The 17,283-nt window shown below is 31.6% G+C and overlaps 1 protein-coding gene across 4 annotated transcripts in view; it reads right to left on the bottom strand.

The window, feature by feature from the left end:
- Positions 1 to 1,247: 1,247 nt before the first annotated feature.
- The window catches only part of LOC107166447 (uncharacterized), a 28,245-nt gene continuing 12,209 nt past the window's right edge, over positions 1,248 to 17,283 (bottom strand). For 2 of the 4 annotated variants that reach the window (XM_089226350.1, XM_089226348.1), the window contains exon 2: positions 1,248 to 5,216. In XM_089226350.1, coding sequence (XP_089082476.1) covers positions 4,090 to 5,199 — 1,110 coding nt within the window. In that variant the 5' untranslated portion in view covers positions 5,200 to 5,216 and the 3' untranslated portion in view covers positions 1,248 to 4,089. Of the gene's footprint in view, positions 5,220 to 17,283 lie in introns of all 4 variants that reach the window. The other 2 variants (XM_089226349.1, XM_089226347.1) reach the window with 1 other exon arrangement.

The following is a 17,283-nucleotide window of genomic DNA, read 5'->3' as shown; positions in this document are numbered from 1 at the left end:
AATATTAAAAAGTGAAAAAGAAAAAATATGCAAAAACATACAAATCCGGGCTCTAGTTATCAGTGCTGCACGACTTATTAGTACGATGTCAGGAACCGCATAATTATATATTTTCTGTATTTTTGTATAGTCATATTCGTTGGGCGATCGGTTTTTTTTGTATATTTTGACATTTTTATACTTAACAACACTATGTGTACCAACTGTTTTACTATTAGCCATATTTCACAAAATTAAGAGAATATCCACAGCAACATTTTTCAACAAACGCTATCATTAATAACTGATTGCTGCATGCAGTTATGTCGTTGTACTCGCACTTTATATTATTAATAAGTAGCTGCAGGGTTATATCATAGCCGTATGTTATTAGTGGCTAGTTTTGATTTAAATGACCTAAAAATGCAAAAGAAATTTCCCTTTCAAAAAATACGTTTAAAATCTAAAAAAAAAATAGTGCAGGTATACGTTTATAAATATGAAAAATAAGTATAACATTTAATTTAATTTGACAAATTATATACATTGCATAATTGCAATGCAATTTATTATTTATTACAACCTATACAATGATAGTTTCTTTAATACTTTTAAATTTAAACAATCGACAAAAATGATTTATATTATTATGTAGTACATGCGAAAATTACTAAAATGTTGATACATTTTTAAAAAAAAATGTTAAAATGTTCCGAAAATCTGCTAAAAATTCAAAATATGCCACAAGAAATATTTTGATTATAACATGGGGTACATGAAACATATCTATAGCATGGAAAACATCGTGATACTGGAAAATCAAAATCGTTACAAGGATGACTTGACAAATCTAAATCAAAACTCTTAGTCAATTATACGATTTTAAAAATCCTTATTAAATATTTATCTCGAATTTATCAAAATAAATAATGAATCCAAAATTTGAAATTATGCCAAGCTCTGAAAATATACCTAGTATTGAATCATCATAAGAATATTATTTAATTATAAATTGTGTTCTAAATATTTTATACATTTTATTGTTACATAACAATATAATACCCGAGTAGTATAAACATTATGTACATAATATAATAATAATATTGTTTGAGTGACGTATTTATTTGTTTTTGATAATTTATATTGTCTAAACAACGCACATTAAATTAAACAATCATGGTAATAAAGGTTTTTCAAAAAATCTTACTATCAAATATGACTAAATAATATTATAAATAATGTTACTTTGGTATAAAACAAAACTCGAGTTCAATATGAATCAAATATTTTTATTACATACATTTTATAACATTATAATAAAATTCAAATAATATGTTTAACATAAATTAAATGTATACGGTTGTAATATTGATCTTAAAAATTCTAAAAATGAATTGAACTTATAAATGCGAAGGAGGGGGGATACTTGAAACATGTTGGATAATCGATAAATCATAAAATAGCATTATGTGTAGCTCTGGTGAGTAATATAAGAAGTACAATGTTATTGAAATGTATTTAACGCCATTCACATAATATTAATAAAAATAATAAATAATAATAATAACGCTGTTCGGATAAAATAATTAAAACACATTATACAAACTTTATAAAGTGGTTTCCGCATTTTTTCCATACAATTTTCAAAACAACAAAAGGATATATTTGCTTAAATGGTATAAATATTACGTATAAATATGGATATAATATCGATCATTTTTACACGATCAGCATTTAACAATATTATCGTCTACTTTTTATGTTACAAATAGGTGAAAGATTTCAATTATACCTAATTAATAAATTAACCTTATAATGGCGAATACCTTAAATTAAAATAAATTATTATTTCGCTGTGCGAGATGAATTCTTCAAATAATTTAATAACATTCACATTAAATTTAGATATAATACTATTATTATTTATAATATATATATACAGTTACAAAGAGTGTAATTTAGGTATTGCTTTTTGGTAACTATTCTAAGGTTTATGAATACCAATACCTATAAACTACATTTTAATAGTAATAATAATTTTAAAAAGCGATTGATAACTTACTTATCTCGTATATTGTTTATTAAATAAAAATATAAGTTAACTATATTATAATAATGATTATATTATACTGATTAACATAATATTACAATAAATTAATAACACACTATTAACTATACCTTTAAAAAGTACAATCAACTTGTATATAGTGTTACTTTCCTTTAATCTTTGGTAAATATCTATGCGCTAGACAAAATTAATTATCGTTTAATAAATATTATATAATAATATTACAATACTTAAAATGTTATTATTTGTATTCATTAGTTTGGTAATAAATAATAAGTAAAACACTGAATTGACTATAAAACAATAATTATTATTAGGGAGTATTATAATATTATGTGATTCCTAAATATGAATTAATATGCGTTTGGCCCGAAAATCGTCTTAATTCCGTTAGATATTATAAAAAAAATATTCAAACTGACTTTAAAAAATAACGATATTTACAGTTTATGCTTACAATACATTTTAAATAATGCATCCAAAATTACCGTGTCGATTCCAGAGATTCAAAATATTCCAAAGATTACCTCTTACCCCTACTATACTGTATAAAATCGCGCGGATAATTTAAAATTGATGACCTCATTTTTGATTTATGCGTGCAAGTATCCAGCTGTATTATAGCGGTGAATATTCAAATAGATACTTGATTACAAATTTACGTTTGTGTCATTTGTATCAAATGAAGATCATTTTTAAATCCTTTGACCACGATTTTGTCGTTTTGGCTGAGACCTAGTGAACCGTTGTATAATATAGTAGTCATCATACTCAGTCGGATACGATTTGATTTACGATATTTTTGTCAGGATTTATCTACCTACGTATTAAATTGATCAATGTATAGCGAAATCGAATTGCATATATCTATTGTATATCAGATACTTATATACCGGTCATACGATTTCCAAGCAATGTCATCGGAATGTCGTCTTACTACATCGAAACAACACCGAAATAATTGTCTACGGATTTGCAGAGGTCCATTTTGAAAACAATGAAACTGATTGTCATATAAATATACAGGGCGATTCACCTGCAGTCATGACCAAACCCCGTTTTATCCTTTAATCGAGTATAGGTACGTATGGGAATATTGATATTTTGATCTATGGAATTATACAAGCATTGTTTTTTAACAAGTTTTCTCTTCTTTTTTTTTACAGTTGAATAATTTTAGAGCAGATGATTTTTTTGAACATTTGGGTGTATTGAAAACGAAATTAGAACGAGCGATTGCTAATAAGATGTATTAATTTTATAAACTCGGGACAACAATAATATGCACAACATTTATGTCGTCTGAGTTTTTAATGTGTAAGCTATACATGTAAATAAATGATTTAAATTGATTAATAAATAGATTTTATGATAAATTTGTGAAAATTGTTCAAGCGACATAATCAGGGCTGTGAATTTATAAGAAAGAGCATTTTTTTTTGGTGATTGTAAAATATAGCTTTGTAAGTATATAATTTGAATTATGTAATTACGAATCCATCTATGAAACTTTTATTTTGCATTTTTTGACGTTTTTAATTTTTTTAGGTCATTTTTTCGCATCTTTAGGTCATATTTTGCTTTATTAGTTGTTTGCATTTTTAATGCATTTTTTTAAAGGTTTTTTAGTGCATTAAATTCACAGTCCTACACATAATACTATGCGTACATCGGTACCCTTAACTGAGCAGTACAGGTTAAATATTCCGTTATTTTTTTTTTTTTTAATTTCGAGCACTTATAACAGTTTACCTACTTATTAAATAATATAATCTCATACAATATTATTATATACCTAATAATATAGTATAATATGTACCTAATAATGTATAATAACTATAGGAAACCACTTGTTTGAATTTAATTTGCGTTACGTCAAAACGTCACTGCAGATAAAGAGAGACTAGAGCGTATCTCTAAAGGACTGCGCCCTTCGATTATATTTTAATACTACGTCGCATCATGTGTACCTATTATGACCGTTAGATTTTCCTGAGCCTTTCTCTTGGTGCCAGTCAAAAAAGTTGAAAAATTCGACGGTTTCATCGGCTTGAACCGTGGTAGTGGTCGCGTTTCCTCCGGCTCGAATCGTCGGGGGGCTGGTTGCCGATGTGGTTGTGGTCCTGCATCACAGCGGCCACTGTCAGATCGTCCGACTTGCTGGCCAGTCCGTAAGTCTTAACCTTCGAGTGGCCCTGTATGATAAGGTACATCGGCCGGCCGGTGACCGGGGACTGCCGGTAATGCGAGAACAGCGGATCCGTCACGGCCACCGGTGATGTGGTCTGAGCGGCCGCGGAAACGGTGGGTGGCGGTTGCGTAGTCGATGTGATGGTCGGCATTGACGGCGATGGAGGTGGCGACGGCGGTGTTGACGTCATCATGGTCGTCATCCAAACGGCCCCGGTAACCGGGGTGCCGGTCGTCGTGACCGTGGTTCGGTCAACTTCTTCGTCCAACAGAGCCTTGACGACCGAAGAGTGATGGGACGAGGGCGGGACGAACCGCGTCGGCGCCCGGACCATGGTCGGCGGCGGTTGTTTGCTCTCGGCCACCGCGTTTCCCGGCACGTCCGGGGACGACGACTGTACCTGACCATCCACAGTGACCGGCCACTGCTGGTACGGCGGCGGAGTTAACATAGGCAACGGGGTCCTAGGCACGGGCGCGGCCAGATGCATCGAGTAGTGGTAACCGGCCGCGGACACCGCTTGCAGCGTCTGCAGGTGGTGTTGCATTTGTTGCTGCTGCTGTTGCTGCTGCTGCTGTTGTTGTTGCTGAGGATGGTGGTGATTGTACGGGTGATGATGGTGAGGCTGCAGTATACTGTTGTTGGGCGGCGGCCGCTTAATTGCTGCGTAAGCCACGGCCTGCACCGGTTCCCTTTTGGAAAAGTCCGTCAGGAAGAACCGCCGGTTGTAACCGCCGTGAACAGCTTGCGACGGTGACGTGGTCGGCGTCGCCGTGGACGCAGACGAGTAATAGTGAGCGCGATTAGTGGCCGCCGGCGGAGATTTCCAATAGAGCACCCTGTCCAGCACCGGCGGCAGGTAGTCGAACGTTGGGTCATTCTTCAGCGGGTCGCCGCGGCCCAACGGCTTCCACTCTTCGAAATCCATCCGTGGCGAGATCACGTTCCGACCGTCCGTCATCGTCGTTCCGGCGGAAGCTGCTGCAACAGATCCAACGTAAATAATTAATAAAATATTATAAAATTAAATAAATATTCCGATCGCTGTAGAAAAATCGATCGGTACTGTCGTAAAGACGAACGACGTAACGTGTCGGCGAGAATTATGTAATTATGATTTTTTTTTCTATTTTTCACAAGAGACTGCACAATGTCAGGTCACAAATTCAATTAATATGACAAGGTTTGATAGACAAATTTACTCGTCGTGGGCAATTAAATTATATGTTTTAGAGACCATAAACTTAATGATTTTCTATATGCCACCCGACGTAGGAGTAAGTTGTTGAAGTTGTACATATTATTTCAACAGTAAGTACAGTAAGTATACTATTTATAAATAGCGATGTACCACTTGCAGGTAGTTAGTGATAAATATAGCCAGGTTTAACTTAAGTAAATTCTATTGTTTTGTCTACTAGAGCATCTTACTTTTTAATTATTATTATGTACCGTTGTTGGTCGTGACGTATACCAGACCGGTATTGGTTTTGGATATCAAACATATTTTTTGTATACATTGATTTTTGATTTATATAACAATATATTTTAACGGTTTTATCATTTTGTGTATACCGCGACAGTTAGATGATGACTAACTAGATAGTATACGATTTAACGGAATACAATCAATGAAACTAATAGTAAAACTAACTTAGATTTTATCATTAATAAATTCATAAATTAATAATCAATTAACTGCATCGTCAACGTTTTTTTTTTTTTTTGACAAGTTCAACTATATATACACGTTAAAATACAGGCTATAATATTTCGACTGCTAAAAAGTCAAAAGTAAAGCGACTTAATAAAAGTCGAGCATTATGAAGTAATAATATAAAAGTAATTTATTTTCGTGAGAAGAAACGTAATTATATTTATTTATTTTAAATTTATTTGCTCAACACAAATTATATTATTAAACACGGATTAGAATAATGCACATGAAATATTATAATAACTTATATCATTAATAAGTTTGTAAAGTTCTTTGGAATAATATCAAATAACATAATAATATAAATTAATTCCTATCTTGATGTGATGTGTACGCTTAAAATCCGTTTGAGTAGGTATAGGTACCTGCGCCGCGGAAGCAATGAGAAAGCAGTTCCTGCGGCGGCATTGGTTAAAAATGAAAAAAAAAAAGGTATAGGTACCTATAGTAGTGTTGTACCACTTGTACCTGAATTGTTATTATTTGAAAAATAATAGAATCCAAAGCTATACTTTAAATATTTAAATATTTATCATTAGAATCATCTCACGTAAAAAAAGGAATAATTGTATTACATAATAACTGATATATTTAGATAGTTATAATAATAATAATAGTATTTTTATTTTTATTTTTTGATCATAAAATCGTTTAACTTGAAATAAATATGTTTTTAGCAGCGTAAAACTGTAAAAGAAATGGTAGTTAATAAACATTAATTACAAGCTAAGTGAAAGGTAATTTAATACTACATTATGTATTAGGCTTAAATTAATAAAAAAAATAAATTAGGTTGGCGTGATATTTTTTCTAGAACCACAGAATTTTTATCCAAAAATTATATAATACAGGTTTTCTGGTTTTAAATTTTTGTTAATTGGTTTTCTCGTCTATTTTGAATCGTATTCGCCATTGGGCCAACGATTTTCGACACGGGTGTAGTCGATTGAGCTATTTTAGGATATAGACTGATCAACATACTCATTTTTCTAAATGTGTGATGCTGTACCTGCGTAAATGTGGTCTTCAGAAAGTATAATATTTGAAAATATCTAACGAAAATTTCGATAGAAAGGATAATATCTGTATCTCGAAAATTCAGAATTACCGCCACGGCACGCGGCACTGTGAATTAATGACTGACGTTAGTTTATGATGGCAATTGATACTAATTTACAATACCTACTATGCTCATTGTAATTATTAGCTTATTATAATACAATAATATTAAAAAACTGTAAATCAAAACGCAAAGTACATAAACGGTACACTGTAAATCTTTTGTGTATCATCAATACCTGCAATAAGGGTGGCAAATTATTTGAACGCTACGTGCCAAAAATTACCTTTTTTTTCTTTTTCGAGCGTGCCATGAACAATTTTAAATAATATTATTCAGCTAAAATATTGTAATTAATACAAATATTTAAATTTTTTGCGTGCCCTCAAAATCTTATAGCATGCCACCTCGGGCATTTGTGACATGGATTTGCCATCCTTGACCTATATACTCATATATTGTACAATTTCACAGGCTATCTACGTGTTTATTACACAATTATATAATATAAGTTAAGATATATCAGGTAAAAATGTAAAGTCCTAAAATTCTGTTGTGTCGAAATTAATAGCAGGATATGAAAAATTTGACGGACGAGCTTTAGTCAAACATTTGAGATATGCATCACGACTGTAGTGGCTGGCAGGGTTGACGTGTTGCGTGATATTGGGACGTTTTCCGGTCAACACTACTGCAAGTATCATTTTTGAAAACTGTTATTTAGTATATTCTATTTAATAAGAAGCACACGCAAGTTATTCTATAATTTTTTAAATGAAAATTCATTACCGAACACCATGCATATCATAAATACGTAAAGAGGAGGAGCTCACATTTATTTTTAAAATAGTAGGTACTATCAAATTTTTATTACTCAAATTGTTTTTCGTTTTCATAAAAAATATCCCTATATACATACACCCAATGTATAAATAACGCAAAAAAAAAAAAAATACATAACTCAAATTTATTTCCAGTTTTCGATGCTTGATTGTGTCTGTATAACAATATTTCTATTAAAACAATTAAAAATAATATATTTTATGTAGATTATTATGTGATGTCATTAATTCGAAAAATACGAAATTAGCAGGAAAATGCCAAAACAGGAGATTGAAATAATACTTGGTATACCGGTATATAAGGTAGGTATAACAAGCAATAGGTAACCAATAAACAACTACAGCTATAGTTTTGGATTTAATTATGTCTTATGCGTATATAGACAGTTGTATTGATAACAGATAGACGTTCAACTTTTGCGAATTATCGCCTCGGTTCGATTACGGGTTGGAAGTGTATGCTTAGTTATAAGTCGTACACCTATTGATGCATTGGATTTGATTTTTATTAAATTAGTTATCAGCTATGACAATGTACCTATACGATTTCAACATTTCCCAATTTTTAAGGAGATTACCTACGCAGTCGTGTCCGACATTGGCGCGATTTTGACCGGTTCATAAACATACAAATTTGATTTAACGCTGAGGAAATTGAAATTCCGGGGTCGTGCCGTTTTTTCCCCGGCCGAGAATTTTTTTTAATTTTTTAAGAAGAAAAGTGTATTTTCTAACAATTAACGAACTGCTGCGGTCTCATATAATAAATAGTTTTACCGCAGCGGCAATTATATATGTGACGCAGAGACGACGAAAATGCGATTTATTTCTCCATCAACACGCCCACTTCAAGTCGCATATGACGTATACCGTATTATATGTTATTATATGTTACATGGTTTGCGTTTACGATTTTCTATACATATATGTACGCGTGTGTGTATGTGTGCGAACGTTTTCGGTCACGTTGAAACCTATATTATATATATATATATAAACCACCTGAATAGTGCGTGCGTATATAATATAATACATACATAGGTACTGTATATATAAACTATTCCTAGTTATATACATATATGTGCATAAATATATAATATAAATGTGCGTGTGTGTGTGTGTGTACTATATTGAGACTAGTTTCCCGTCGTTTCCGCCGGCTCGCCACAAATTAGTGATCGCGCCGTACGCCCATTAGGTGGTCCGCAATCGCTGCCGCCAAAAATATTTTTTAAAAAACCGACAGTGCCTCGGGGGGCCGCAACCGCGCTATACCTCAATACGCGTATCTGGTATATATACCACTTATACCTCTGCAGCCGCCGTCTCTCGGTCATAATACGCCGAGCGTATATAATATATATATATATATATATAGCAGTGCAAGCGGATAAAAAAAAAAATAATAATAATAATAATAAACGCATTTCTTTTGACCGATCGCAAACCGATTCGCTTTTAATAACATTACAAGTCCTATGCGTAGTTACAGCTCGTCGCGTATTATATTAAGTGCACGTGCTACGAGTGTGTGTGTGTGTGTGTGTGTGTGTGGCGCGTATTGTTTTATAGTACCTAATATCAGCTATACTACGAGTTTTTTACCGTTTGCAGAATGACTATAATAGAAACACAGGAAAGACGATTATTATTTTTTTTTTTTACCATCTGTGGCAACTGTGTATACCTCGAGGTGAATTATTTTCGGTTATGTCCAACTCTAAATATTTAAAAATAATAATAAAAATATGCGCGCGTTACGGACGACTCCCACATAATCGCGCGGTCACGGCGATGATTCGACTGTCTCGCATATATCGGTTGATGTTTTTGTCTAGCTGGTGTGGCGCCGCACTAGACAAGCATTATACGGGAGACGTTTTGTTTTATTTTCAACGCAATAATTCATTAATACGGCTATGTACTATACATATTGTGGTACTGTCGTTCGACCGAATACAAATCGAATTCGTTCGTCGAAATATCTGAGTACCTATTATAAGTATATACCTGCAGCTACCTCATAGCTATAGGTACCTACTAATCATCGAGAATGAAAACATTTTGGGATTAATTACAATGAACTTTATGTGGTTACATTTATAATTATTGGTTTGGCATATATGTCAGTTATGTACGAGTTCAAAATTATACACACAAAACATGCACGAAATATATATACAATATACCATAAAACTAATATAAAATAATATATATTTAAAAAAAAAAATTCGACATAAAAAGTGTATTAAATAGAGAGTTTGTTAATTTGTATTTCCTTACTACTTTTACTGATATAAAAATAAACTGTTATTGTCTTAGCATTTTAAAACCATTCTTCATAGTAGTAGTTGTAGCTCAAACAATTTTTAATGATAAAATTATTACTATCGTATTAATTAGAATTTATACAGGTGCGTATTACGTGTTATAAATTATAATATAATGATCGTTTCAATAAAAAAAAACACAATTATTTCAATAATGTTATTGAAATTAAAAAATACTGCGAACAAAACACAAGTAGGTAGTAGCGGTACCTAAGTTTGATACCAATATACATAATTCGAGTAAAATATTATTAACATGAATTCAAGTTTCAAGATAAAATACATAAACATATGACAAATGACAATAGTATAAAACAATAACGCAATATTTTATATATATATATACATTCATAACTAATTACGACTATTGAATAATAATATCATAAAATTAATGTACTTCACAGTAATTTTCATCGCAAAAATTGTACAGAACAATAAATACGTAGGTATCGTAAAAACAACATAAATGAAATATGGTATGCAACCAGAAGTCCAGAAACAAAACCTATAAAAACACATCGCCGCATAAAATAAAATAAATAATAATATTATTTCAAACATATCGCGGTATGATTGTTGATATGGTAAAAAGTAAAATCCGAATTCCTGATTTCAGTTTCTATCCACACCTAATTTGTTTTATAATCAATTCGTGTGATCTGTCCAGAATTGAAATTGGTTACGATTGTGAACACTATTACAGTTGCTAAGGTGTTAGGAATACAAATTTGAGAGGATATAATTAATTTGCTTTCACTCCTACTAAGTATGTATTAAGCAAGTCACAAAATATGTGCTGATTTTATATCATGATAAAGTATTGATATTTATTAATGATACCAATTTATTACGGATTTGGAATTTTATTTTACAAAAATTAACATAATGGGTTTGGACTTAATTGGAATATTTTTGGATTTTTTCATTTTAAAGATATTATGATATTATAGTACAGACAATAAAAGTATTCGTTTATATAATATAGTGTAATGTTAACGAGGGCCTAAGTAATTTATCCAAATCATTTTTATTTTATTCATATTTTGTTTGCGATAACGATTATTTTCTCTGATAATACTATACACCTTATGCATCACTTATTTTACGCACATAAAAAAAAACCACCAATACCTACAATAAGATAATTTTTTTTTCTGTAAAAATATAAGTACTTACATATTATGAATTTATGTGAGCCACTAAAACGATTAAAAAAATTGACATATAAAAATAGTGAATTTCTACCTATGTTAATTTTTTTCATTATGAATAATTAGAAACACACTGGTTAAACAATTTTTTTATACACTAAATATAATCATTATTCATAAATACATCGATTAACTTCTAATTTATTTTTATTGATTGTAAATATTTGTATTTTCCGAATCGTATAATATTATCTTATTTTTTTTTTTTTTACGTGGATTTTTTTACAAAAAAAATATCTTTATATCGGACCTCAAATCTACTTTTCACAAAATCGATCTCATTTGATTATGATATGCCTTCTTATATTACATCCGATCGCCGGTATCATTAGATCCCTATACATTTCAGAAATTTTAGTATCACGACTGTGACATTGGAAGACACAGCACCAGAAAGGATACGAGAAGAAAACTCAGGACACGCGGAACGTATTGACAGTGAAAATGACGAATGGTTAAAAATAATAATTTTATTGCGCATATGCCTACTTTCATTGGAGTGAAAATAAATGAAGCGCAAATGACTGCAAATGCGTGTTCGATCGAACGTGACAATTATATTATATTGAGAGGACGCCACACCCGTATGTGTTGTGTCCGTCTTACAAGTGCGTAACACAGCAAATTTACGTTCAGCAGATCACGTTTTACTCCGTTAGCTTAAAAATTAGAGTAAACACAACTTATTATTATGAATCTTGATGTTAAGAACATTATCTGTGTTATCTTGTTTCGAAGTATTTTTACGATAATTCAGTTTTTAAGTGAGTTATGAGCATTTTTAATTCTCAATTTACTATACGCGCATACCTCACTTGGAAACTGAATTATCGTAAAAATACTTACAACAAAACTCTGCAGATAATGTTCTTACCATCAAGTTTCTTAATAAGTTTATTTTCACTCCAATTTTTAAGCTAACAAAGTAAAACTATTGACCGTATATAAATGTGCCATATTACGCGTTTGTAAGACTGAGACAACAAAACGGGTGTGGCGTCCTCTGAAGTGGCGGAATCGTGTGGGTCGAACAATGTATATTATGATCATCATAACCATCATACTGCGTGTGTGCTCTTTGAAGGGGTAGAACACGATTGAGAACGATCCTTATCGGCTGTACCTTTTTTAATAACACGATTGAGAACGTTTTTACCTGCCAACTTTTATGCAACGTTGCCACATTAATTAAAAATATAAAATATATGATAGATATAATAGATATCAATTACTATATTTCTTTGAGTTTTTGGTTACAGAGCAAACTTACGTAGAATTAAATTTGATAAATAAAAATAAGCACACACATCATTGTAAAATCAATACATTTATCACTTATTTTTCAGCTTAAGGCATTTTTTTAAGATCAAAATTTAAAAAATTAATATTTATTTACAACCCATTTCGTGTTGCTAAAAAGGTAAAACGTTCTAAATCGTACAACACCGCTTTGAAGATCCTTGTTTATTTGTAGACCGAGTGAGTTATTATAGGTATTTACTGTATTATAAAGGTACGCATGGGGTAATCTGGGGTAAATTATTGGGGGGGGGGAGGGGTGATATTTCACAACCATATAAATATCTCAGAGGGAAATACCCCCCCCCCCGATTACAGCTATGCATATAAGTGAGGTAGATATTCGAATGCGCGGTACTATAGAATTGTCTAGAATCTAGATCAGCGGTTCCCAACCTTTTTAGTTTCGCGGACCATTAATTTTGTAAAAAATTATTTGAGGCCCACCCATAACATATCTATATACGATTTTATAAAATTATAATTTATATTATATACATATATACATGCATATACAGTTATTAGGAATAAAAAATTTAAAAAAAACTTAATTATATTACCTATATATATATATATATATATATAATATTTAATATTATACCTATGGCTCGCGGCCCAGTTCCATGCTGCTCAGGGCCCACAAGTGGGCCGCAGCCCATGGGTTGGGAACCGCTGGTCTAGAAAATATAATATTGTATGACTATACTAAATGGGTCAGTCTCTGCTCTCGGTTTTCGGGGGAAAAAGCTAACTGGGCAATAAACGTGACGGTGTACCTGAGTAAAGTCTAGTTAAAAAAGTAAAAATAGATAGTATGATATATTACGCTAATTAAATCGGTGGCATTCTCAATCGAATTGTAAAATCATAAAGTATATGAATGCGGTTTACGAGTATATAATTTATCCGGATATTAAAATTATATAATATACAAATACTATGACATGCGTACAGTTTATTAAACCTGTCTAAAATAAAACCCTCGTGAATGTGGCGGTTGGTTGGCAAATGCCACTCTAACCCCCTCCCTTTTCCACTGCTGCGTATGCCGTTTGCGGCTTGTCTTGGGTCTTGGTACCCATACATAATATTATTATATCAATAATAATAATATAACACAAAAATATAAGCTCTGATTTAAATAATATCGTATTATCATAATACTTTATTTTATGATTATTGTCGACCGTGGTTCGTTTTCCCACTTGTGAGGTCCTCTCCTCCGGGGATTTCTCACCGACACTCCAATAATTCTCCTCCACCGCATCTAGCACATTCACACTCGCGCACATCGTATATACATCTAATATAATAGGACCTCTCTTATACATACATAATATATATATATATGTATCACGTGAGTACGAAATAATATATCAAAAAAATAGCCAGTAATGATAATTTACATATTATAATAAATATGTATATATGTATACACGCATGTGAAGAATTATGGTCTAGACTCTGCGTGAAGGACCTATCAATTACAGAAATTCGCACCACTATCCGATTTCTAGTTTACGACCTATAGGCCAATACGGACCAATTGCAAGCACACACACATAATTTACAACACTTCGAGACTATCCCCCGGGACACGCGGGATTCCTATACTTATATATTATATTATTATATGCTCCTTCAATCAATAATTATTATGATGTGTATTTGTTATATTTCTTGCAGAACGGACCATTTACAGCGAACGAGCTGAGTAATGCGTGATTTTCGGTCGACTTTTGAAGCGAAAAAAAAATTGCAGATTTACCACTGTAGTACTATAATACATAGCTGGTATATTATACGCGTCACTCATTTAACGAAAAAAGCGAGAAACAACTACAGAAATATTGCATTATATTAGATAATTATATCCTGTAAAAAAATGTATTGTTTTTCACAAAAATGTACTCCTGAATCACGATGACGTGTATTCTGTACAGTACCTATACACATCTAGAATCTATGATAATACTCGTAGGCTTATACGGCATGAACCGTTTTTAAGATTCAGTGTTGTAGTGTAGAGTATAACAGTTTAAGATACAAATTACTGCAATGTAATTACTTTTTTAGCGATTTGATGGCAACTCGATAATATTTTATTTTCAGTCATTTATATGTATTTCAATTTATTATTTTGTACAATAAAATCACTCGTTATCTATTATTTTTTATTATACACTTTATATGAACCAATGAAAAATAAATATGTGTCATTGTAATTTATTATATCATAATTTGTATAAATACAATTTTCTGGCAGTATTCTCGTATACATTTTTGTAATAGTTATTTTGCCAAAAGAGAGTTATTTTTTGGAATGGAAAATTTCCAATAAAAGAAATCTTTTATTTTATACAATCTTTTAATAATTGCATATTGTTGATAACGTTACATATATTAATTGTTTTACCAACAACATAATATGATTATAAGCTCCAGTTATATTTTTGAAGAATAAAAAAAGAAAACTAAGAAAAATTTAATTATTACGATTATTAATTGGATGTTATAATTTTATATAAACTAATTACAAATTATTATTATATCATTATATCATCTGCGGGCGATAAAAATATTATTGTCCGACGCATTGTTCGAGCAGTAATGTTAGTATACGCGGGCGATATTATTCACTATAAAATAAGTATAGGTATTACCTGACAATGTGAATTAAAACACATATTTTGATAGTGTATCTACATAGAAATTTTATCATACGATAATATTCAACACTCAAGAGTATAATACCATCGATTTTCGTTAGAATTTCAATCAAACGCGCACCAGTATCGTACACACACATTCAGATTCTTTATCTTCCGGTATATTCGGCGGATTCGCCATAAGTATAATCCGTGTTTGCCGAGTGTGTACGTTGCAGAGGTACGCGCGTGTAATATCCCAGCGAAATCATTCACCGGACGTGTTCGCACTCGCAGTGAAAGTTGTCAAAGAAGCCGCCCGTGACCCACCACCGATGGTCATTTACCGCCACGATAACTACACGGTGGCGGTCAATATTGGCTATTCTATACGTACGTACGCGTTCCGAAGCGCGTAAACGAAAAAGAATTTTTTAAATATTTTAATATTGATCATATAGCGGGTACCTGTAGAGGTACCTAACCTAAGATACTGATAATTGCCCACAGGGGCCAGCAGAATATCTATTATAGGGGCCCGGGGGCAAGTTTTAATAACTCATAGAGTAGAACATGACGTCATAATTTGTGAATTTAACAGATTTTTTACAACGGTGACCTTTTAATTTTTTTCGTGAAAACGAAAACTATCAATTTATTACGATATTTTATAGCAATATAATATTATTAGAGAGGTTTATTATCATGTCTGATGGCTGCATACTCGATTTACAATAAATTTCCGAAATCGCCCCTCCTCACCCCCCCCCCACGGACGAAAACCTAAAAAAAAAAAAAATTAAGGCACCATACCATAATGTGATATAATAATAATATTAAATTTATTCATATAATAATAGAGGCGTAACGCGATAAAATACGCATAACAATATATCTATCTATATCCTCTGCAGACGATGATTCACGTCGGTATATATAGGTAATTTATTAAGTATAGTATCCATCTATGTTTACCTATGTTTTTGAAAAATGATCGAAATCGTCTTCCGACTAGGATTCGAGCCTGCAGCACTATTTGCGTATTATAAATAATGATAATTATACATGACAGGAAATTGATTCGTCGTCAATCGTGGTGCGTACCTACACTCACTGTAGCAACTATTATTAAGAATGTTGACCGAATAACTCGCGTATTTTTTTAGTTATCGATCACAAGCTTAATATATAATGTAAACCAATCACGATTGTTTATAATATTGTCTATATTTATTATATTCGTACGAGCAATGAGCATTTGCTCTTTTTTCTCTCCTTAATTTATATCGGTACCTTCTTTGTTTTTTAAGAATTGATTCTTATTGTTTTAATTATTTAATTATTTTTTAATTACTCTGGATAGCATTGCACAGTGCAGTGCACACACAGTTCGCTAGCACTCTTTCCCGACGGTCTTAAGAGTACTTATTCTTTTTTTTTTTTTAAGAATTTAACAAACTGTGCACTATAGGTATAATATAAAAAAAATTAACGGAATATGTTTACATTTTAATATTTACATTTCGTATGGTGGGAAACATCCATTTATATGGAATCTAGTACCTATAGTTGGTTGTTGTTGTTAGTTTTGGTTTGATAGATGGCTTCTACTTTCTAGGCTAATTCGAATAAAAATAAATATTTTTTTTTCACCAACGAATAATCAAAAAAATATTTAATTAAGCTAATAATAATTTAATGTTAGTAGGTATATGTGACCCAACTAAAATCATACAACTGTATCGAACACAGATAAGACGTAATGTTTATATTAAAATGTATATAACATATATAGAACTGTGAATAGAAAAATTAATAAAATAACTTGTTGTTAACCGTAAACTGTGTGTTAACGAACATTAAAAGTTCGAAATCGAATTAGAAAGTCCGATTGATTGTTTCTCGAATTTTCCGAAAACTGACATAAGACTTGTCTTA

Source organism: Diuraphis noxia, unplaced genomic scaffold (assembly GCF_037042655.1).
Source record: "Diuraphis noxia isolate RWA-SAM2 unplaced genomic scaffold, SU_Dnox_SAM2 contig0004, whole genome shotgun sequence".
Classification (NCBI taxonomy): domain Eukaryota; kingdom Metazoa; phylum Arthropoda; class Insecta; order Hemiptera; family Aphididae; genus Diuraphis; species Diuraphis noxia.
This window is presented reverse-complemented; position numbering and strand designations above follow the sequence as displayed.